The sequence below is a fragment of the Macaca fascicularis genome, chromosome 20 (genome assembly GCF_037993035.2).
Source record: "Macaca fascicularis isolate 582-1 chromosome 20, T2T-MFA8v1.1".
Classification (NCBI taxonomy): Eukaryota; Metazoa; Chordata; class Mammalia; order Primates; family Cercopithecidae; genus Macaca; species Macaca fascicularis.
In genome coordinates this window covers 83,728,987-83,752,453 of record NC_088394.1, presented here as the reverse complement: position 1 = coordinate 83,752,453, position 23,467 = coordinate 83,728,987, and the positions used below count along the sequence as shown (strand labels likewise).

At 58.4% G+C, this 23,467-nt stretch overlaps 1 protein-coding gene and 2 long non-coding RNA genes across 9 annotated transcripts in view; 2 read left to right on the top strand and 1 right to left on the bottom strand.

Moving 5' to 3' along the window:
• Positions 1–13,344, top strand: part of SLC7A5 (solute carrier family 7 member 5) — a 40,711-nt gene extending 27,367 nt beyond the window's left edge. For all 3 annotated transcript variants that reach the window (XM_005592743.4, XM_074026636.1, XM_074026637.1), the window contains 8 exons: positions 1,307–1,412; positions 1,940–1,984; positions 2,556–2,679; positions 3,513–3,616; positions 4,381–4,477; positions 5,664–5,813; positions 8,032–8,209; positions 9,958–13,344. In XM_005592743.4, coding sequence (XP_005592800.2) covers positions 1,307–1,412; positions 1,940–1,984; positions 2,556–2,679; positions 3,513–3,616; positions 4,381–4,477; positions 5,664–5,813; positions 8,032–8,209; positions 9,958–10,013 — 860 coding nt within the window. In that variant the 3' untranslated portion in view covers positions 10,014–13,344. The remainder of the gene's footprint in view (positions 1–1,306; positions 1,413–1,939; positions 1,985–2,555; positions 2,680–3,512; positions 3,617–4,380; positions 4,478–5,663; positions 5,814–8,031; positions 8,210–9,957) is intronic.
• Positions 13,345–16,743: 3,399 nt separating this feature from the next.
• Positions 16,744–20,432, bottom strand: LOC123570609 (uncharacterized). Of its 3 annotated transcripts, none has more exons than XR_012428674.1 (3): positions 20,187–20,432; positions 18,390–18,531; positions 16,744–17,127 (listed from the first exon to the last, which is right to left on the bottom strand). It is a non-coding gene; the product is annotated as an uncharacterized lncRNA (long non-coding RNA). The 3 variants fall into 3 exon arrangements; XR_006694876.3 differs by lacking the exon at positions 20,187–20,432 and adding an exon at positions 19,908–19,951; XR_012428673.1 differs by lacking the exon at positions 18,390–18,531.
• On the top strand, positions 17,770–21,736 carry LOC135968860 (uncharacterized). Of its 3 annotated transcripts, none has more exons than XR_010583868.1 (4): positions 17,770–19,008; positions 19,377–21,083; positions 21,222–21,355; positions 21,510–21,736. It is a non-coding gene; the product is annotated as an uncharacterized lncRNA (long non-coding RNA). The 3 variants fall into 3 exon arrangements; XR_012428675.1 differs by having other exon boundaries at positions 17,770–19,602; positions 20,157–21,083; XR_010583867.1 differs by having other exon boundaries at positions 17,770–21,083.
• The last annotated feature ends 1,731 nt before the right edge of the window (positions 21,737–23,467 follow it).

Genomic DNA, 23,467 nt, shown 5'->3' with positions numbered 1-23,467 from the left:
GCGGGAGGGGACCAGCTCCTCTGTTCCGGTGGTGTCTTTGGTCTTGTTTCCAAGTTCTCCTTCCTGAAGCGCAGTGGTCCTTGAGACAGGTGTCTGGGCAATGTATTCCGGGCTCGAACACACCGGGCCCATTTCACAGAGGACGTAACAGTCACAGAAAGGGCCAGAGCTGTCCTAGCAGCCAGGTGACCTTCCGGAGACACCCCTTCCCCCAAAAGACACGTCCTCCCGGGGAACCCGTGAATGCTGGTGGCCTTATTTGGAAAAGGGGTCTTTGCAGATGTGACTGAGGTTCAGATTTTGAAATGAGGTCCTTCTGGAACAGGGTGGACCCGTCATGAGGTCCAGTGACGCGTTTCCTCAGATAGCAAAGGAGAGAGCTCTGCACACAGCCAGGGTTCATTCTCGGCCCGGCAGCCCTGCCCCTGTCCCTGCCCCGGCTGCAGCTGGCTGTACGCTCAACACAGTCCAGGATAAACCTGTGCTCTTCCCCAGGCCTGTCCTGTGAGCCCTGGAGGGAGGGCAGCCTGTGCCGAGCTCCCCACACCCCAAGAAGCGGGGCCCTGGTGGCTCTGGGCCTTCCTTGGTGCCGCAGCCAGGATGCAAACCGAGGTCCCCTGGCTTCGTACTGCCTCGACACTCGTGTCATGAGGTCTCAGGGAACCTTCTTAAAGACAACTGGGGCTGCTTGACCCCTCCCTCCTGACCTCCTGTAGCGTCTGAGGGGCCCTCCTGGGCGGTGGTCAGAGCTGCCGGTCCCCTCTCAGGTGGGCACAGCGCAGGGCCTCCAGTGGGGCCACGTTCCTCTGGTTGTGGTTGGAACCCTGCACCCTCCACGTGGCTCAGCAGGTACATACCATTTGTCACAGTGAAAAGCCTTCACTCAGACTGGGTGTGGTGGCTCACGCCTGTAATCCCAGCACTTTGGGAGGTTGAGGCGGGCGGATCATGAGGTCAGGAGATCGAGACCATCCTGGCTAACACAGTAAAACTCCGTCTCTACTAAAAATACAAAAAATTAGCCGGGCGTGGTGGCGGGCGCCTGTAGTCCCAGCTACTCGGGAGGCTGAGGCAGGAGAATGGCGTAAACCCGGGAGGCGGAGCTTGCAGTGAGCCGAGATTGTGCCACTGCACTCCAGCCTGGGAGACACAGCGAGACTCCATCTCAAAAAAAAAAAGAAAAGAAAAGCCTTCACTCCAGCATTTTTTTTGCTATGTATTTTGCTCCAGGAACATTCTGGAACTGGTAGCATGACCTCTGTTCTGTGCTCTCTAACCCCGCGTTCCTTTCTTTGGCCCCTGCCAGGTGATGTGTCCAATCTAGATCCCAAGTTCTCATTTGAAGGCACCAAATTGGATGTGGGGAACATCGTGCTGGCATTATACAGCGGCCTCTTTGCCTACGGAGGATGGTAGGTTCTGGAATGTCTGGGTCCCTTGGTCTGGGGACACACATTCCCTGACGTGTCCAGGAATCCCAAACGTCCCAGCCATCAAGGGGCAGTTAAAGGGAGTAGACGGTATAGAGTGGCAGGTGACCCTCCAGAGTCACCCACACCCCGACAAAGCGTGGGGAGGCCGCCCGCTGCAGCCCTACTCTGGCTCCAGCTCTGTGTCTGTCTTGGCGGGCGAAGGTGGCAGGTGGAGGCAGCTGAGCCCTGCGGCCCCTCCGGGTCCCCGGCCTGGCTCCTGCGCTCAGGCAGGCCTCACAGGGACCTGAGAATCACCCCGGTAGGGCGAGCGGGCAGGAAATGTGCAGGAGGGCCTGGAAGGGGTAGAGGAACCCCCGGAGCAGACAGGAGGCTGAGCTTCCACTCCGGGTCTGCTTTCCAGCCCGGCGAGCAGACCACTGGGGTTGGGGGGTCGGGTGCTCTCTGCAAGGTGATTTCTTTTCCCTGATGAGGATCAGATCATTTGAAAGCTGTTCTCTAAATTTTAGGAATTACTTGAATTTCGTCACAGAAGAAATGATCAACCCCTACAGGTACGTGCAAGAAGGGACGGAGGCGTCGTTTTTCATTATTGTACTGTGAGGCAGGAGGCAGCCACGTGCCACCTGAAGCCTGTTGGTTAGCTCAGGCCAGCTCACAGTAGGGCCGCGACTGGGGCCTCTGGGGCCAGCAGGATGTGGAGCGGGTCCCTGAGAACGGTTTCTCCAGAGAACGGGTGGCAAGTGAGACCCCCACTCAGGGCGGGATGGTACAGAGGAGCTGCTTGGGCTCTCGGCTCTGGTCCCCGGCTGTGTAGCTCGTGGGCAGAGCCTTAGGATTCAGACCGGGGCGGCCTGACTTCGCTCGCCTGAGCCCTTGAGGTCACCCAGAAGAATCCCCATTTCTCAGGTGGGGAAGCTGAGGCCATGGCCAAGGCACCAGCCAGGCCTGTGCAGTGTCCCGCTCCAGGCAGTCTCGTGCTCTCTTACTGCTTCCCACCTTCCCCGAGAAGCTGGGCACAGAGGCCGGAGCTGCTGCTGGCGAGGAGCCCACCTGGCTCGTGGGCACAGGGTTTGGCTTTCAGCCTGGGTGTGTTGAGTGACATGTCGTCCCTGTTCCTTCCAGAAACCTGCCCCTGGCCATCATCATCTCCCTGCCCATCGTGACGCTGGTGTACGTGCTGACCAACCTGGCCTACTTCACCACCCTGTCCACCGAGCAGATGCTGGCTTCTGAGGCCGTGGCCGTGGTGAGTCGCTACCCGCCAGCTTCCACCAGGGGTCTGAGGCTGTGACCAGCGCATCCCCTCCAGACTGGAGAGGTGCCCCAGTCTCTAAGCCTCCCCTACCCGGAGGAGTGGAGTGGTGGTCTCCCCTCACAACAGCCGCAGAGGAAGTGTCTGGGGATCGTCCTCGACCTCGGCTGCTGGGGAGAGTCACAGGGGAGAGGGGTTTAAAATCTGATGCCAGGCCACACCCAGAACCAGCTGTAAGCCAGAAGGCCCAGGGAGTCCAAGGCAGCGGTCGTTTGAAATCTGAGCGCAGAAAGACTGGAGTCTGCCACAGACTAGCGTTCTTTAGAAGGCACGGCTGCTGCTGGCTTGGCAGGCAGGAGGCCAAGCCCGGGCAGTGTCACTAAGCAGCTCAGCCAGGCTGGCCCCGTAGCTTCCAAGGCTCCTCCCATTGCCCTCCCAGGGCCGGGGAAACAGGGAGTGGGCGCTCTGGCCAGCTTCCTACTGAACAAGCTCTGACTCCCAGCCCACTGCCTGCAGGGCACCGTGCTGGGCCTGCAGAGGACCCCAGATAGGGAAGGCAAGATCCCCACCTGGAGGCCGTAGCTTGCTCCAGAGGAGTCCAGAGGAGTCCAGAGGAAGGGGCAAATCAGGACCAACGAGTGCTCCCCCACAAGCAGGCTGGGCAGGGGCCGCTTGAAAGCCCTGTCCTGGGAAGTCCCCCCAGAGGCCAGAATCCAGCCCAAGAGGTCCTCTGCAGAGGGCTCTTGTGAGCTCACAGGGCTCCTGGTGAGCGCGGGGAGGGCGACAGCCAGCCGTTGGGGCCCAGCTCACTGGTTGTGCCTGCCTAGGACTTCGGGAACTATCACCTGGGCGTCATGTCCTGGATCATCCCCGTCTTCGTGGGCTTGTCCTGCTTCGGCTCCGTCAATGGGTCCCTGTTCACATCTTCCAGGTGAGTACAGCCCTACCCACAACAGGTGAGGGAGGCCCAGGCTCATGGCCCGGTTCAACACGTTCCATGTCTGTAAAGGGTTTGTCTCTGTGATACTGGGGATACACAGCTGCTCCAGTAGGCCAGGCACGGTGGCTCATGCCTGTCATCACAGCACTTTAGGAGGCCGAGGTGGGCAGATCGCTTGAGCTCAGGAGTTCGAGACCGGCCTGAGCAACATGGCAAAACCCTGTCTCTACAAAAATATACAAAAATCAGCCAGGTGTGGTGGCATGTGCCACCGTAGTCCCAGCTACTTGGGGTGCTGAGGTGGAAGGATTGCTTGTGACCAGAAGGTTGAGACTGTAGTGAGCTGAGATGGTGCCACTGCACTCCAGCCTGGGTGACAAAGTGAGACCATCTCACAAAAAAAAAAAGCAGCAAGCTCAAATAATACAGAAATAAAGGAAGCGTGAACTTTAGCCCTCGCCTCCCCGCTCCTGCCTGGAAGTGACACAGCCGTGGTGTCCTAGATGCCCCATGATTGCCGCTCAGCCCCCGGGGCTGGAGTGAGCAGTGGCTCCCAAGTTTCTGTCCTTGCCAGCTGAGTTGGTTGGGGACACTGAGAGGCCCACAGCCAGCAGCTGGAGGGGCCTGTTCCCACTCTGGCCAGAGAGGCCCAGACAAGCCAGGCACAGACCCTGTCCACTCCCCAGCCTGCCATGTCCCCTGTCCCTGTGCTGAGTTGTGAGGCAGTGGCTGACGCCACTCTGTTCTGTTCACAGGCTCTTCTTCGTGGGTTCCCGGGAAGGCCACCTGCCCTCCATCCTCTCCATGATCCACCCACGGCTCCTCACCCCTGTGCCGTCCCTCGTGTTCACGGTAAGCCTGCTGCACAGCCCCGTGCCCTACATCCCTGGGGGTTGTCCAGGAACTTCCCAGAGGGAGGCTGCCACAGCTTGCAGCTTTGTCTGGGGTGTGGACTGGGTGGCACCTCAAACGTGGCCTCCTGCCGAGCTCCACTGCATGCCAGAGAGTGCTGGAGGGCCTTAAGATTTTATTCCAAAAACAATATATGGTGACTGCCGCAAGCAATTCAGTCCATCGGGAATGCGGGAAGCAGAAGCTCCACCCAGGTTGCTGCTCTGCTGGCTGCCTGGCTCACTGCACCTCCGCCTCCGCAGGCACCTGCCCCGTGTTCGTTTCTCAGCGGCGTGCATCACACGCAGTTTCCTTCCACTTCTCCTGCATCTTTCCATGCCAGCGCCTTTGATTGCCCTCGTTCCCTCTTGCTGTGTCACTCATCACTCCAAAACGTAGCGATCTAAAAGGAAAAGCACTTGTTATCCTACAGTTTCCGTGAGTCAAGGATTCAGGGAGCTGATGCCTGGAGCTGTGGTCTCATCCGAGGGTGTGACCAGGGCTGGAGAGGCCACTCCCATGGTGGCTTCCTGCATGACTATGGGCTGCAGGCCCCGCCCCTCAGCACACTGGCCTCCCTACAGGCTGCTTCCGTCAAAACCAGTGAGAGACAGCAGAGGAAGCTGTGGTCTGGCCTCAGAGATCCTGGCCCTTGCTTACTAATCCTTCCCTGTGTTAGAAGCGAGTCAGGAAGGGCAGTGAGTCCTGGACTCTCTGGCAGCTGCACGGTCCTCGGGAGCACAGCTGTGCTGGGGGTTACAGAAACAGTTTTCTTGGTGACCCCTGAGTTAGGTCAGGTTGTGGCCCTCACACACAAAGCCACAGTCCAGCGGAGCCCAGCTGCATGTGTACACTGTGCTCTTCACCTGTCCGTAACCCAAATGTGGTCTCCATTTCCTTCTCCCTTCCCTCCTCCCTCCTTCCCTCCTCTCCCTCCTTCCCTCCTCCTCTCCTCCTTCCTTCTCTCCTTCCCTCCTTTCCTCCTCTAAGACCTTGCATGTTGCTCAGATGAGGTTTCTCCTTTAAAACAAAATTCCCTGGTTCTCAGCTGGGCCCAGCCAGGATAGACAGTCCCCAGTGGCTACCACGGCCCTCCCCAGCCCTAGTTGTGGGCTCCAGGGCTCAGCCAGCCACCTCTCTCTTCCAGTGCGTGATGACGCTGCTCTATGCCTTCTCCAAGGACATCTTCTCCGTCATCAACTTCTTCAGCTTCTTCAACTGGCTCTGCGTGGCCCTGGCCATCATCGGCATGATCTGGCTGCGCTATAGAAAGCCCGAGCTGGAGCGGCCCATCAAGGTGAGCCCAGGGCCTCCGGCTCCCCCAGGCAGCCTTCACAGAGGCAGGGTCCATGGGTCCTAAGGACCCTGAGTCGGGAGCCAGCATCCAGCATCCCAGCTCAGCCTCTGGACCTGCCCCTGCCTGCATGCACCTGGGCAGGGCCACGTCCACATCAAGCCCGAGTCTCCCCTTGGCAAACCAGGGCTCATGCCGCAGGGGGTCCCAGTGGGAGGGGTGCAAGGCCGTGTGTGCCCATGCTTTTGCAGCAGACACGGGGTCAGCTAATTCTGGTGATGACTGTTGACCCAGCTACGAGAGTGCCCAGTGTGATTGCAGGAGCTGGGGTTCCTCAAAGGACAACAGATGGCACAGAGCTTGTGCGCCCTTGAATGGAGGGAAGCAGATAAGGACATTGCAGTCGTAGGTGGGCGGTGGTGAGCCCCTGCCAGGGGCGGGGTAGAGCCGGGCCTGGCACGGCATTCAAAGGGCTGTTGCGGCTGTGCTGGCAGGTGGAATGCAGGGTACCCGGCCCAAGGAGCGCCTGGGCCCCACTGGACTCTCCCCATCCCCAGCAGCTCATTCAGAGGGGCAGCTGTTATCAGTGAGCTGCTTTCTTCAAAAAGGGGGCCATCCAGCAGAGACCATGCTCCTGCCTGGGGCCCAGCAAGCTACGCTGCCCTGGCCGTGACACAGAACAAGAGGCCAGAGCCCCTGGTGGCTGCTGGCCAGTAGCTTTTGTCACTCAGCTAGCATATGGCTATCACAGTAGCCCAGCTTCCCTGCCCAGACCATCTCTTCCTCTGTGTTCCTGAAGCCTGGGGGCCCCAGGGGTGCCTGTGATCACTGTTTAACAGAGGCTTTAGGCTGGGTGCAGTGTCTCACGCCTGTAATCCCAGCACTTTGGGAGACCGAGGTGGGCGGATCACGAGGTCAGGAGATCAAGACTATCCTGGCTAACATGGTGAAACCCTGTCTCTACTAACAATATAAAAAATTAGCCAGTCGCGATGGTGTGTGGATGTAGTCCCAGCTACTCGGGAGGCTGAGGCAGGAGAACGGCGTGAACCCGGGAGGTGGAGCTTGGCAGTGAGCCGAGATTGCGCCACTGCACTCCAGCCTGGGCAACAGGGCAAGATTCCGTCTCAGAAAAAAAAGAAAAAAAACGGGCTTGTGCCTGCTGTGCCAGCCTAGCCACAGGGCCTTGGAGGGCAGCAGGAGGCCCAGCCTGGCCCAGGAGAGGCGGCACAGGGCAGTCACCGGACACGGCGGGGGCTCAGCCCCCATGGGGACCTGGGCATGGGGTAGGCTTGGCTCTGCTCACTGTGAGCCTGGGCACGGGGTTGGTGTCTGTTCCCTGGTGACAGGGCAGCCATGCGGCCTGCACTGATGGGCTAGGACACGTGGTCAGCCCTGCGTCTCCCAGGGTGCCCTGTCCAAGTATGGATTCAGGACAGCCGAGTCAATCCCACAGCCGTGCCGAACCACGGGTCACGGGCTGGGCCTGCAGGCTCCTCACAGCCCTGCCTGGCTTCTGTGCCGGGTGGAGCTCGTCTGCTGAAGGTGACAGTTTAGGCTACAGCTTCAGGGATGGGCTTTTGCTCAGTGGTGTCCACAACAGGGTCTCCAAGAGGGTGGTCTCCTGGCTTCTTAGTGGGTGGCCACTGTCTCCTGGAAGCATCAGGCCCTTGCGTGTCCTGGCGGCTCAGGGTTTCCAGGCCTGTGATGTGGGAATGGAGCTGTGACCTTCCCTGCCCATGGGAGGCCTCGGGAGATGAAGCTGGCTCCTTCCATCCCTCATCAGCAGCCGCCTGAGCCCCCGGCAACGTGCCCAGCCCTGTGTGCAGAGTCTAGGGCAGGACAGCCCGGTGCGTGAGCCAGATCCAGGCCCAGCACTGTGTGCGGAGTCTAGAGCGGGACAGGCCGGTGCATGAGGCAGATCCAGGCCCAGCACTGTGTGCGGAGTCTAGGGCGGGACAGGCCGGTGCATGAGCCAGATCCAGGCCCAGCACTGTGTGCAGAGTCTAGGGCGGGACAGGCCGGTGCGTGAGCCAGATCCAGGCCCAGCACTGTGTGCAGAGTCTAGGGCGGGACAGGCCGGTGCGTGAGGCAGATGGGGTGCAGCTCACATCCTGGTGACCTGGAAGTCAGCGGCTGTGGGTGTGGAGGGCCCAGGAGGGCTGAGGAACCTCGGGGCATGGGGGAGGGAGGCTCATCCAGGCCCTGTCCTCTGCTCCAGGTGAACCTGGCCCTGCCCGTGTTCTTCATCCTGGCCTGCCTCTTCCTGATCGCCGTCTCCTTCTGGAAGACGCCCGTGGAGTGTGGCATCGGCTTCACCATCATCCTCAGCGGGCTGCCCGTCTACTTCTTCGGGGTCTGGTGGAAAAACAAGCCCCAGTGGCTCCTCCAGGGCATCTGTGAGTATCTCGCTGGCACGCAGCCCACGGTACCCTCTGCCCTGGGCAGCGAAGGGAGTTGAGAGGCGTCGGCCATCTCCACCCACACGGAGCCAAGCGTGTTGGGTGGCAGGAGGGTTCAGGTCCCTGCAGTGTCTGCCAGTGACACGCAGCCCACATGTCTTGGGGATAAGACGCTCAGCGCAGCACCAGCTCATCTCTCAGGATGAGGGAGTCCAGAACACCAGGCTACTGCTGCCAAGTGACAAAATCTTGCTGGCTGCCACCAGCTGACACAGCAGACTTACTGAGAAAGGCAGAAAGAGGCAGAGGCAGGTGGATCAATTGAGGTCAGGAGTTCAAGACCAGCCTGGCCAACATGGTGAAACTCTGTCTCTACTAAAAATACACAAATTAGCTGGGCATGGTGGCACACACCTGTAATCCCAGCTACTCAGGAGGCTGAGGCAGGAGAATCACTTGAACCGGGAGGCGGAGGTTGCAGTGAGCTAATACCACACTACTGCACTCCAGTCTGGCCACAGAGCAAGACTCTGTCTCAAAAATAAATAAATAAATAAATATAACAGTAATAGGCCGGGCATGGTGGCTCACACCTGTAATCTCAGCACTTTGGGAGGCCAAGGTGTGCAGATCATCTGAGGTCAGGAGTTCGAGACCAGCCTGGCTAACATGGTGAAACCACGTTGCTACTAAAACTACAAAAAATTAGTTGGGCATAGTGGCACGCATCTGTAGTCCCAGCTACTCAGGAGGCTGAGGCAGGAGAATCGCTTGAACCCGGGAGGCGGAGGTTGCAGTGAGCTGAGATCTCACCATTGTACTCCAGCCTGGGTGACAGAGCGAGACTCTGTCTCAGGAAAAAAAAAAAAAAAAAAAGACAGAAGGAGAAACCCTCCTCTCTGACCAGAGACCTGGGGGTGCAGCAGCGACCCGGGGGTGCTTTACCACCAAGCTCAGGACCCCGTCCTCCGCGCCTGTAAATGTGGCCAGGCTCCTAGAAAAACGCCGGGGTGCCTGCGGGCCTAGATGCTGATCCCCATGTTACTGGGCGGCTTTGAAAATTCCTGGGATGGCAGCAACACAGGCAGGGAGACCCCCGACCCCAACCCCACACTCTGATCACCGCCAGGGTCATGGTAGAACATTTGCCTCAAGCTTTGCAGTGGGATCTGCATTAACTGTCATTCAGGACACCAAGAGCTTAAACCCTTATCTATCCTGAAACCAGTCTCCATCCCCGGAGCCATGTCTCTGCGGAAGTCCCAGGCGTGACAGGTCTTCCGAGAACCTTTAGCAGATTGGCCCCTCCAGCCCTGCCCGCAGGACAGCCTGGCTGCTGTGAACAGTCCGGGTGTGTGTCCAGGTGCTGGCCCGGGTGTGGACCTGCAGGAAGGCCTGTCATTGCCCCGTTGCACTTTGCCGAGACTCCAGGGCCTGGTTTGTGTGCTCCACGGGCTGCACTCCGCCTCCCCAGGGTTCTGAAGCAGGCAAGGGGTGGGCCGAGTGGGATGCGGCCCTTCTGCATTTCAGCAGGAGACAGCGCCTCGGGCACCCGGTATCCACCTGCACAAGTACACAAGGGAGGGTTCCTTAAAATCCCAGCTCTGGCTTCTCTGCAACTTTGGGAGGGGCGGCAGTGCTGGGTTAGGTGACAGCAGGGCTAGGGGAGCCCCAGCTCACGCCCCCATGTCCCACTGGTGCTTGTCCAGCCCCCAGGTTAACACAGCTGTCTTCTCTCCTGACAGTCTCCACGACCGTCCTGTGTCAGAAGCTCATGCAGGTGGTTCCTCAGGAGACATAGCCAGGAGGCCAAAAGGCTGCCAGAGGAGCGTGCACAGAGGCCGGTTAACGCAGCTCACCCCCTCGAACCCACTCCGGTTCCCCACAGTCCACAGCTCAGCTGCGCATCCCAGTCCCTCGCTGTCCCTCCCAGGTCAGGCGGCGGAGCTGCTGTGAAAACTCTGGTACGAATCTCGTCCCTCAGCTGAGGTCGAGTCCGGGACCCAGGTGTGGCTGTGCTCCTGCCCAGGAGCAGCGTTTGGTCTCGTCGGGCCCCTTTTCTCTTCCCTCCTTTGTTTACTTGTTTTGTTGTTTTTTTTTTTAACTTAAATTTTGGGTCAACTTGACACCACTAGGATGATGATTTTTTAAGGAGCTGGGGAGGGCAGGAGCCTTCCTTTCTCCTGCACACTATGTGCCCCAAGGGACCAGACCCTGGGCGAACAGAGCTACTGAGACTGGAAACCTCATTGCTACCATAGACTTGCACTGAAAGCCGGACAGCTGCCCAGACTCATGTGCTTGTGACATTCATGAAAACCAACCCTGGCCGGGCGCGGTGGCTCACGCCTGTAATCCCAGCACTTTGGGAGGCCGAGGCGGGCGGATCACAAGGTCAGGAGATCGAGACCACGGTGAAACCCCGTCTCTACTAAAAATACAAAAAATTAGCCGGGCGCGGTGGCGGGCGCCTGTAGTCCCAGCTACTCAGGAGGCTGAGGCAGGAGAATGGCGGGAACGCAGGAGGCGGAGCTTGCAGTGAGCCGAGATCGCGCCACTGCACTCCAGCCTGGGCGACAGAGCGAGACTCCGTCTCAAAAAACAAACAAAAAAAAAAAGAAAAAAGAAAACCAACCCTGTGGGCTTATGTCTCTGCCTTAGGGTTTGCAGAGTGGAAACTCAGCCGTAGGGTGGCACTGGGATGGGGGTGGGGGATCCAGGCGAGGTGGAGGGTCCGAGGTGGGTGATTCCAGAGCTCCTCCCAGGAGGTACCTGAGGCCCTGTTGGACTCCAGAGCGTATATCCTAGCCCCGAGACACCATCCCAAACCAGGGAACAGCCCCAGGGTGCGGGGGGTGCCGGCATCTCTCCTAGCTCACCAGGCCTGGCCTCTGGGCAGTGCGACCTCCCGGATATTTCTGTGTCCAGTTTTGGAAGCTGAGTTCTGGTTCATGCAGACAAAGCCCTGCCCTTCAGTCTTCTAGACGCAGGCAAGAAAAGCAGACACACCGTGGCCAGGTACCCAAGTGGGAACCTGCTCTGGGCTCCACACAGCAGTGTCCCCTGTCCTGGAGGCCACAGCTGCCCTCAGGCTCCAAAGCTTTGGCCTCTGTGCTGCCCAAATCCCTGCCCAGCAGCCCCTTCTGGCCAGGGCTGGGTTCCGCCTCCCGGCCAAAGCACCTCCCCACTCTCCCTGTCACCCTCACGTCTTGTCCTGGTCCTCCTGATGCCCGTTGTCTAGGAGACAGAGCCAAGCACTGCTCACCTCTCTGCCGCCTGCGTTTGGAGGTCCCTGGGCTCTCACCCACTCCTCACCCTCCTGCAGGGAGGGAGATAGCAGCCCCCACTGTTTCTGTTGTTCCCGTGAATTTTTCTCCCTATGGGAGGCAGCCGAGGCCCGGCCAGTGTGGTCCACTTTCCTGAGCTGTTGCTGCCTCTGTGGCAGCAGCCAGGGGCCCGCAGAACAAGAAGACCCCACCGGGGCCCTCCTGAGGTCTGGGGGGCTCTGGCTTCTCTTCTCCCCAGCTAGAGGTGGAGCCAAGTGGTCCAGAATCACTCCAGTGCTCCTCTGTGGCTGGAGGAGCTGGCCTGTGGCACAGCCCTGAGTACCCCAAGCCGGGAGCCACCGGAGCGGGGCTGGACATGGCTTCACTGACCAGCGGCTGCTCAAGCCGCAAGCTCTGAGCAGGTGCTCAGTGGAGCCTGCCGCCCCCTGCCTGGGCCCCAGGACCCCCTCATCATCCAGTGGGCCTGCAGAAACCTGATAGACAGTTTGGGGACCTGGGGCCAGATGTCCATCTCTCTTGCTTGAGGAATGAAGACTTTTATTCCAGAGCCCAGGGGCCCATCCAGCCCTGGCACCCCCGCCCCGTTGCTTCCTGCTGCACATGGACCGACTTCCACAGCGTCTGCTCATGGGTACTGCATCCTTCCTGGGGCCGAATCCCACTCGTCCAAGGGACAGCCCACAGTCCGGACGCCGAGGACCCCCAGTGGGCAGATGGACTGACTGTTGGGCAAGACCCCTTCCCTCCGGGCCTGTTCTCTGGGCGGCAGATAAGGACAGTAGCTGGTGCCCTACCTGCCTGGCGCATTGCTGTGCGAATCCAGGAGGCAGGGGACATTGTAAGCGGCCACAGCCCCGGCTCTGGGAGAGGTGCTGCCTGGACGCATGTGTCCCACTGGAGCTGGCGGGGCCCACGCACGACGTCGGCCTCTTCCCTTCCCGCCTCGGGTAGGGGTCCTCGGGATGCCGTTCTGTTCCAGCCTCCTGCTCTGGGAGGTGGGCATGCCTCAAGGATGCGGGGAGCCAGCGGACTCTCGATAACACGTGCTTGCCTGTTGGCTGCTGCGGCTGTGGGCGAGCATGGGGGCTGTTCTGTGTCTGTTGTGGGAAGTAGCTGCTGAGTGAAATGGCGGGGGCCGCTGGGGTCCATCTTCACACTGCATAGGTCTCTTCCAGGCATCTGGGCTGGGGTGGGAGCTCCTCCGCAGAAGGTCGATGGGGGGTCCAGTCTGTGATCCTTGGTGCTGTGTGCCCCACCCCAGCCTGGGGACCCCACTTCAGAAGGTAGGGGCCGTGTCCCGAGGTGCTGACTGAGGCCTGCTTCACCCTCCCCTTCCTGCTGTGTTGGAGTAGCACAGGGGACCAGGGCCACCACAGGGGACCGTCTCAGAGGACTCTGCTTTTCCGTCCCTTTTTCTCCACACTCCACTGACAAACGTCCCCGAAGGTTTCCACTTGTGGGTTTCAGGTGTTTTCAAGCACACCCCACCAAAACAAGCAAGTGTTTTTTCAGTCGTTTTGCTTTTTTGTTTTGTGCTAACGTCTTACTAATTTAAAGATGCTGTCGGCACCGTGTTTATTTATTTCCAGTGGTCGTGCTCAGCCTTGCTGCTCTGCGTGGCGCAGGTGCCACGCCTGCTCCTCGTCTGTGTCCCGACCACGCAGGGCCATCCACTGTGACGTCGGCTGACCAGGCCGGACACCCTCTGCCGAGTAATGACGTGTGTGCCTGGGACCGTTTCTATTCTGTGTTAATGGCTAACCTGTTACACTGGGCTGGGGTGGGTAGGGGTGTTCTGGCTTTTTTGTGGGGTTTTTATTTTTAAAGAAACACTCAATCATCCTACCGCTGATGTTCCGTGTTCTTTTCTTCCGCGCCGGGCTCTGTGTGCGGGAACGTTCCTGGCCCCCTCTTGGCCACCCCATTCCTTCCCACCTCCACATATTCATTCATTCATTCACCGACAGCCCACTGAGGCCGCTGGGTGGGGGTGAGCCATGGACCGGTAGGTAGCATAGGCTTCACATGTGAGCACGCACCCCTCAAGGATGTGGGGGCTGAGCCGGGATCTCGGATCTGCCTCTGCAGTAGGGGGCAGGCAGCCTGCACAGGGACATTCAGGTGGAGACCACCGGGGAGGAGGGGGAAGGTTCCAGTCCCAGGGAGCTGCAGGGGTGAAGTTGGGAAGGGCTTGGAAGTCACGCGCTGGGAGGATGCAGGGCTCCAGATCCTGGGAGGTCAGGAAAGAAGCTTTTCTCTAGGCTGGGATCAGAGCAAGAGAGGAAGCAGCACTGATTCTGTGTTCCCAGAACACTCCCGAGCCTCTCAGTTAAGAGGGCAAGTCCGGGGCTTAGAGCATGAACCCCTCATCTACCTCCCAGCACCGGGTGGGAGGGCAGCCGTGGGGCTCCATCCTGGATCCAGTGGAGGTGCCTGTCTGCAGGACCCATGCAGTCTTGTCCCAGCTGAATGGGAGGTGGGGGACAGGGATTGGGGTCACAGGCCCTGAGTGGGTCCCATAGTCTGAGTCTTATCCTGGAGCCACCGAGTCCCACAAGGAACCAGGAAGGCTCCAGGTGCCAGAAATATGAAGTCACTGGAGTGAGCAGTCAGCTCCACGGGGTGTTAGCAAAGAGGCCTCCTGGCTGCAGGTCTCCTGGGACTGGGGGTTGGGCAGCTTTTCCCTAGTGCGCTGGGCACCCTCCTCCCCGCGGCCCTTTCATTAGGGAGACCTTGCCCAGTGGTGGACCAGGGCATTCTGGGGTGCTGGGAACCTTTGCGGCAACTGGGGTCACGTGGAGCCCTGGCCCAGGATCTGTGTGAGCCCCCCACTCTGACCACCCAGGCAGTAAGGGCCTACCCACCTCCCGTGGGCTCTGGGAGAATTCGGATGCATTATAATAATGCTTCCGCTTCTAGGAAGATGAGGCCCAGGCCTCTCTGCTATTCAAAGGCAAATTAATCCTATAGCTCACCCCTCATGATTGAGAACTGGCCACCCTCTAAGGGAGCTGGAATTTGGAAAGCAGTTTTTGGAGCTGGGGACCTTGGATGGACCTGGGGCAGGTGCGTACCCCTTCGGGGACTGATCATTGTGATGGGCTTGTTGAGGGACAGGAAGAAGAGAACTCAAACTCGGGCTGCCCCAGCCCCTGACACTGGCTATGTGAGGTCACCAGTGAAGCAGGCCCCCACACACCTGCACCAGCGTCTGGGGACTCCCTGGGAGCCTGTTGAGTGATATCCAACGGTGGGGCTGGGAGCTTAAAAAGCCTTCGCCTAGCCCTGGAGCTCCTTGTAGACCCTGCGGTGGGAGCAGAGTTCCACTATCGCGATAGTCCTCGGTGCTGCAATAACCTTTTTTTTTTTTTTTTTTTTTTTTTTTTTTGAGACGGAGTCTCACCCTGTCACCCAGGATGGAGTGCAGTGGTGTGATCTCAGCTCACTGCAACCTTTGTCTCCCAGGTTCAAGCAATTCTCCTGCCTCAGCCTCTCGAGTAGCTGGGATTACAAGTGTGTGCTACCATGCCCGGCTAAATTTTTGTATTTTTAGTGGAGATGGGGTTTCACTATGTTGGCCAGGCTGGCCTTGAACTCCTGACCTCAGGTGATCCACCCGCCTCAGCCTCCCAAAGTGCTAGAATGACAAGCGTGAGCCACCATGCCCAGCCTGCAATATTCAAATCAACTCCTTTAAAAACCCTGATTTGGCCGGGCCCAGTGGCTCACGCCTGTAATCCCAGCACTTTGGGAGGCCGAGGTAGGCGGATCGCAAGGTCAGGAGAGCGAGACCATCCTGGCTAACATGGTGAAACCCTGTCTCTACTAAGAATACAAAAAATTAGCCGGGCGTGGTGGCGGGCGCCTGTAGTCCCAGCCACTCGGGAGCTGAGGCAGGAGAATGGCGGGAACCTGGGAAGTGGAGTTTGCAGTGAGCCAAGATCGCGCCACTGCACTCCAGCCTGGGCGACAGAGCAAAACTCCGTTAAAAAAAAAAAAGAAAAAAAACAACCCTGATTTGTTCTTCATCCCTCAATCCCCTGCTGGACACCAGTCAGAAAAGCTCCTCCTGCCCTGAAGAGAAATGCAGATGCCCCACAGAGCCACAGCCCCATCTGGCGTGGCCCCGGCCAATCTCCCTTTTCCAGTCAGGCTGGGCCCCTGGAGTCCCCAAAGCTCTGCCCCGACCCCCTCCCAATCCCAGGGCTTTCCACTGCCTTCTGCTCAGCCTGGACCACTCTCGCTCCAGCCACCCTTCATGGTCAGACACCTGCCCTGACGGTGCCTTCTGCCAGCCCGTCTACCCCAGAGCACGGTCTGCACCCGCAGTGCTGGTGTTGGCATTCTTGCAGTCACCCATGGGTGAACCCCCACCCCAGGAAGGTTCCTGAAGACAGGTCCTCATCTGCCCTGTCCCCTGCCGGGTCCCCCAGCTCTAGGGTCTGGTCAAACAAAAGCCTTGGTCAGTATTTGTGGAAGAGGTGAAAAGAATGAAGCCAGCATCCCATCTCAGCTCGGGGGCCCCAAGTGAGCGGCAACTGGGCCCTTGGGTGGGGCGCAGGTCTGTGGGAAGATGGGAGGGGCTCCCTTCAGCCAGACCACTGCGGGGGCCAATGTCCAGCCCTGTAAATGGAGGTGGACACAGGTAGAGTGAGACCCTGTCTCAAAGGAAAAAAAAAAAGTTTGGGTTGGGCTTTGATTTTGACATTCCCCTACCTGTCAAAATCAAAGCCCAACCCGGACTTTTTTTTTTTTTTTTTCTTTGAGACAGGGTCTCACTCTGTCACCCAGGCTGGAGTGCAGTGGTACTATCTCAGTTCACTGCAGCCTCAGCCTTCCAGGGTCAAGTGATCCTCCTGCCTCAGCCTCCTGAGTAGCTGAGACTACAGGTATGCACCACCACACCTAGCTAATTTTTTTTAACTTTTTGTAGAGATGGGGTCTTGCTTGTTTCCTAGGCAGGCTGGTCTCAAACTCCTAGACTCCAGTGATCCACCTGCCTGGGGTTCCCAAAGTGCTGGGACTACAGGTGTGAGCCACCGCACCCAGCCAATCCAGACTTCTTTTTCTTTTCTTTTCTTTTTTTTTTTTTTTTATTGAGATGGAGTCTCGCTCTGTCACCCAGGCTGGAGTGCGATGGTGTGATCTCGGCTCACTGCAACCTCCGCCACCCAGGCTCAAGTGATTCTCCTGCCTCAGCCTCCAGAGAAGCTGGGATTATGGGCGCTTACCACTATGCCTGGCTACTTTTTTAAATTTTTATTTTTAGTAGAGATGGGGTTTCACCATGTTGGCCGGGCTGGTCTTGAACTCCTGGCTTCAAGTGACCTGCCTGCCTCAGCCTCCCCAGGTGTTGGGATTCCAGGCATGAACCACTGTGCCTGGCCAAAGGTTTTCTTCATGGGGGATGTGAACAAGGCTGGAAAGAATTCAACCTTGTTCTTTGTTCTTGTGTGGGGAGTGGGGTGGGGAGCCTGAGGGATGATGAATCAGCTTCCCTGGGCCAGCACTCTCTCAGGGGTGGGGAGTCACCGGCTGGCCCAGGCCGAGGGGGTCCAGGTTCAGGGCCTGCCGGAGGGAGAGGAGCTGAACTCCAGTCTGGTCAACAGGCATTTCGTTCTGATGGATCTGTGGGGACAAAAACAGCTCAGAGAATCATTGATGAGGCCAAGAAAGGTGCTGTGTATGGCCTGGCCTCATCCCGGTGGACCCAGCAAGGCCTGCCAGGCATGCTCTGCCTTCCCTCCAACTGACACTTCAATGCCTTGAGCACCGTGGGAGACAGCGGGCGTAAACAAATGGTGTGTGGCAGCTCCCTCTCCCCCAGAGAGAGGGTGAGGGGGGAGCGTTTGTGGGGGCGGGAGCCCCAAACACATTTGAATGAAGCCGCCTATCTGGTGCGCCCTCCCCAGGAAAGCAGGGCTTCCTGAAGGAACCAGTGACCAATCCTCTCGCCGCCCCTCATTGCAGAAAGCCCAGGTCTCGCCATGACCAGCCCTCTCCTGCTACCTCGCCCTCCCGCAGACCTCCTTGCTGGGAGCCTGTCTCCCCGTGCGGTCCCGCTGGACGGAACTCTGGGCAGCTCTTACGACCTGCTGGGAACTGCGGGCAGAAGCACATGGAGGCTTGGAGACACGCATTAAACCCTAACCCCCGGTGTAGGAAAGGGAGGGAAACAGAAGGAAGGCATTGGCCTGGAAAGCGGGGACCTCGGCTCTGTGGTGCTCTGGCCCCTCCCCCAGCCCAGGGGCAGCTGCCTTCACCAGCTCTGATGTAAAAGGGTCTTGGCCCCTGAGAGGACCAGAATCAACGTGCTTCTGCCTCTGTGCTCAGAGCCGATCTGCCTAACCCAGCTCAGGGTGAGAGAAGAGGGAGGAAAGGGGGAAGTGGGCAGGAAAAAAGGGGAGAGGAGAGAGAATTCCCCTGGCCAGGGGATGGGGGCCACGGCCCTAATCAAGCAACAGCTCCGGCAACTCCGCCTTCAGGCCTGGAGAGGCTTCCAGTGCAGAGGAGGGTGGAGGACAGAGCAAAGCAGAGGGAGGAGGAAAAGCAGTGGTGGGAAGAGCCCGACACAGAAGACGGTGGGCTGCAGGCTGGGACCCCTCCTGGTGACTCCTGCATCCTAGACCATCCTCCTGAGCTCGCCACACTGTGCTTGCCAGCTGTGTTTGTGAGAGCTGCACGCCTGGGACAGGAGGAGGCAACCCTGCCCTGGAGTCAGCCAAAACCGCCCGAGGACGTGGGCTTCACAGGCTGCGGGAATTGTGGAGGGAGGTGAATGGGGGTCCTAGCCCGGGCAGGGTGGGGAGCCAACATCTGGGCAGAGCGGGGGTGCAGGAGTCCTGGAGGGAACAGTGGCTCTGCCTGGGTGTCCTCTGGTCACTCCCCACCTGGGCTGGGTCACCGCCAACTGTCCCAAACGCAGGATGCCCCTCTGGCCTCTCAAGGGCCTGGAAGTCCTTGGTCTTCAGCCAAAACGCTGCAGAGATGGTGATGGTGGGGAGGGGTCCTCAGCCTGGGGAGGGGCCACGCCTTGGGAGAGCACGGAGGGGAGACAGTGGATGGAGATGGCTCTTCCGGTACCACCTGCCTGCCCACTGAGACCACAGATGACACAGGCTTGGTGCCCACGCTGGGCCCCACACACCCTGCCCCTTCCCCTCCCTGGGCAGCCTTGGTGGAACGCTAATTCACTTGCTCTAAGGACGAACATTCTAGGAGCATCTGCTCTGAGGGACAGGGGAGGTGGAGTCACCCTGAAGCTCCTTCAGCTGGATTTCTGGGGGCCCTGGATCCCCACTGTCCCGAGGTTCTGTGCTCCCCGAGGCTTGGCCTGAAGGCTCCAGCGTGGGCAAGTGAACTGAGCCTGCAGCACCCAGAGGCGGCGGCCAGGTGCCACCCTGTCTCAGGGAGGAGAAAATGGGGCTCCAAAACATTCCTTCACCTGCCTGGGGTGATCCAGGAGAGCCAAGAGGTCGGAGTGGATCCGTGTGCATTGGATGCAAAATGGTAGGAAGCACACAGTGGGAGCATCTCACAAACCTGTGTACCCGGATGACCCGGGCACCTGGAGGGCGTGGGCACCTGGAGGACTTGGGCACTTGGAGGGCCTGGGCACCTGGAGGACATGGGCACTTGGAGGGCCTGGACACCTGGAGGACGTGGGCACCTGGAGGGCCTGGGCACCTGGAGGATGTGGGCACCTGGAGGACCTGGGCACTTGGAGGGCCTGGGCACTTGAGGGACCCACACACATGGAGAACCCGAGTTCTCCAACCTGTGCACCTGGAGGGCCTGGACACCTGACCCCTCATCCGCAAGACTGCCCCTCCCTTCCATCCCACCCTCCTTCTGGGCCTGGCCTCAATTCCTCACAGGGCAACCTGAGTGCAGGACACCTGGCCTCATCTCCAGTGGAAACACAAATGCTCCCCCCGAAGGTGCTGTTGTGCTTGTCCCACCTTCTCCCTCCAGCCAGAAATGCCTACATTCCTGTCCCTTGTGCACGTGCAGCCACTCCAAACAAACAGGCCCTGCACTGACCTGTTCCCTGCTTGGGGTCCGGTTCCTACAAGACCCAGCCCTTTGCCTTATAGCCATGGGGTGAGTACTTTCTGCGAGTGGGAACTCAACTGCGCCACGAAAGCGAGCCTTGTAAAACGCACTGGCACCCTGGGTGGACAGATCCCTCACAAAACTAGTCTCAACCAGCCTCGTTCCAGATTAAATCCTCTCCGGGTCAAAGAGGGTGAGGAAAGGTTCCAGAATTTGCCTCTCTCTCATTGACCTCTGCAAAGGCTGGCTGGGGAATGGGTGTGTGGCCCCAGCCTCACCTCCAGCCAAGGGAGGGTTCTCACCCATGAAATGACACCCCAAAGTCAAGGCCTTGGTGTCTGGCTGTGACCTACCTCTGGTCACCGCCCCTCCAAGCTCTCTGAGTGTCGCGTCGTCTGGGCTGCCCCGAGCGCACCCCCTCCTAGGTAGGAGGCCCCAGCTAATCCCGCTGCCGTTCCCATGAACGGCAAAGAGAATCCCCTTAATCCCCTTGACAACTCCTGACAGCTGGGAGAGAGGCGTGGGCAGGTCTGGGTGAGGACACGGTGGGCTTGGACCCAGGCTCCCGAGAGGTTGCACACTCTGGGACTCTTCATCTCCAGGGAGGTTTCGCCACATTCTGCACAACTCACCGCACCGATTTCACTCCTTAATGACCGCGTTTCAAACACTGCCAGGGCAACGCTTCATCTTCAGGCGGCCAGGGGCCGGAAGGAGCCTGGATCCTCCGCTGGCCCCCTCCCTCTCCTTCAGCGGCAGTGACCCTTTCCCCAGCGTCTGCTGCCCTCTTGGGACGGCGTGCCCAGGTCTCAGAATGCACCACGCAGAAACGAGGCCCCACTCCTGACATCTGTTGACGCTGCTCCTGTTTTATTTCTAAGCTTGGCTCCGTCCCTTGAGTTGAGCTGAGAGTTTCACAGAGAAGAAATTGTCAAATAAAAAACAAATCCGGATTTAGTAAGGACAGCTTTATTCCAAAAGGATTAGTGCAGGGCTTGCGGAGGGGTGAGGGGGCGTCTCACAGTAGGGGTACATTCCTCTCCAACTTACAGGCCTGCAAGGCCTCCAGAGTCAGGAAAAGGGGTTTTCTTTGATGGAGAGAGGGAACAGGGCTGGAAAGAATCGGTGGGGGAGTGGCGTGAGGGGGCCTGAGGGGCAGCAGATACAGCAGGTCCCCCCTGGCCAGCCCAGTCTCAGGGGCTAAGGTGGGAGTTACAGGCTGACCCAGGGGGAGCTAGGCTGAGGGGTCTCCAGGTTCAGGGTTTGGAGGAGGCAGAGAAGCTGAACAAGCTCTTTTTGTTGTTTCTCTAAACAAGTATTTTGTTCTGCTGGATCTGTGGGGACAAAACAGCTCAGGGAATCGCGGATGAGGCCATCATCTGGCCTTTCTGAACGGACCCAGTGTCCCCGAGTCTCATCTCAGTCCTGTGGGAAGGGGGATGTTTGCAGTGAGCTGTTTCCGGAACATACGGGAGAGCTTTCCAGGACTCGTGGAGTTCCACGCTGTGGAGATGAAGATGGGTTCCTAGGTGAGCTGCACGAGGCACCTCCTCCTTCTAGGGCCCCTGGTGGTCTCTCCCTCTCTCCCCACTGCAGGACACCCCTCCTCGGGACTTTGGATGTGGAGATGCTGTGTGTGGCCTTACTCTCCTTTTTTCATTGTCAAGCACCTGCAGGTTACAGGCCCTTCCTGCCCTGTCCTGAAACCACCTTTGCAAAACTATGACAGAAGAGAAATTTGACATGGCTGCCTCCATCCTGCTCCTCACCTCACAGGCTGGCTGGCTTCGTTCATTCCTGGGTGTGCGCCAAGCTAGCTTTGGGAGAAATTTAGTCTTTGAAAATCCCCTAACCTCCATGCCTTCCGGGAGGTTGATTTGAGTAATAATTCCATCTCCCTTGTGGCATGGCCAGCCTTGTGACAATTTATTATATTTTTTTTTTCTGTCGCCCAGGCTGGAGCACAGTGGCAAGATCTCGGGTCACTGCAGCCTCTGCCTCCTGGGTTCAGTGATTCTCCTGCCTAAGCCTCCTGAGTAGCTGGGATTACAGGCACCCATCCCCACGCCCGGCTAATTTTTGTATTTTTAGTAGAGATGGGGTTTCGCCATGTTGGCCAGGCTGGTTTCGAACTCCTGACCTCAGGTGATCCCTCGTGACAATTAAACTCTTTCTTTACTGCAGTGCACAGTCTCAGTGGATTGATTTTGTCTGTGGAGTGCGTGGGAAGAACCCATTGGGCAGTCACAGTCCAGGACTCGGACACTCACCCCACCGTCCCACGTGCACACTCTCCCCCAGTGTCCTGAGTTGTCAGGGTCTCCACTGCACACCCACACCCCATGGAAGGCAGCGGATGGGCATGGAGGCTGCTTGGCCTCCTCTTTGGGGCGTCTTAAAAGTGCCAGTGAGTTGGCCGGGCGCGGTGGCTCACGTCTGTAATACTAGCAGTTTGGGAGGCTGAGGCGGGCAGATCACTTGAGGTCAGGAGTTTGAGACCAGCCTGGCCGACATGGTGAAACCCCGTCTCTACTGAAAATACAAAAATTAGCCAGGCCTGGTGGTGGGCGCCTGTAATCCCAGCTACTCAGAAGGCTGAGGTAGGAGAATCATTTGAACCTGGGAGACGGAGGTTGCAGCGAGCTGAGATCACGCCATTGCACTCCAGCCCGGGCAAAAGAGCGAGATTCTGTCTCAATTTAAAAAACAAAACACATGCTGGCGAGACAACAGGGCCTGATTAGAGAACCCTGGGCCCTTCCCCAGGAAGAATGCGCTGCCGACCTGCAGATTCACCTGGGATGGAAAAGGTCAGTTGATTGTGGTGGGGGCAGGGCACTGTGAACATCCTAGTACTGAGAACGGAACCTAAAACTCAAGGCCCCAAATCACCAAGCCAACTCGTAAAGCCAAGCTGGGAACCTGCCTCCCATTCTATTTCTAAATAAGATCGCCACAGAGATCAAAAAGCCACATTCCTCCCCACCCAGTTTGTCCAGAAGAAAACGCCTTGCGAAGCTCATCCCTCCGCTCTCCGCTCTCCTGAGACGGAAATGCACCTGCTTTTGTTTCACTCAGCCAGACCAAGGCGTCAGGGACTATCCCTGTCAATTGCGCATTCAGTGAAAGGCTAATCAAAAACTCAAAAGAATGCGACCCTCTGTCTCTTATGTACTTGTGGCCTGGAAGGCCCCTCCCTGCTTCGAGTTGCCCGGTGTTTCTGGACCGAACCAACGTGTATCTTTTATATACTGATTGATGTCTCCTATCTTCCGAAAACGTGTAAGACCAGCCTTGGCCGGGCGCGGTGGCTCAAGCCTGTAACCCCAGCACTTTGGGAGGCCGAGACGGGCAGATCACGAGGTCAGGAGATCGAGACCATCCTGGCTAACACGGTGAAACCCCGTCTCTACTGAAAAATACAAAAAAACTAGCCGGGCGAGGTGGCGGGCGCCTGTAGTCCCAGCTACTCGGGAGGCTGAGGCAGGAGAATGGCGTAAACCCGGGAGGCGGAGCTTGCAGTGAGCTGAGATCCGGCCACTGCACTCCAGCCTGGGCTACAGAGCGAGACTCCGTCTCCAAAAAAAAAAAAAAAAAAAAAAAAAAAGACCAGCCTGTGCCCTGATCACCTTGGGCACATGTCATCAGGACGTCCTGAGGCTGTGGCACCTCGGCAAAACTTTTTTTTTTTTTTTTTTCCCCCCAGACAGTCTCACTCTGTCTCCTAGGCTGGAATGCAGTGGGTTGATCTCGGCTCACTGTAACCTCTGCCTCCTGGGTTCAAGCGATTCTCCCATCCCAGCCTCCAGAGTAACTGGGATTACAGGCATACGCCACCACACCTGGCTAATTTTTGTATATTTAGTAGAGACAGGATTTCACCATGTTGGTCAGGCTGGTCTCAAACTTCTGA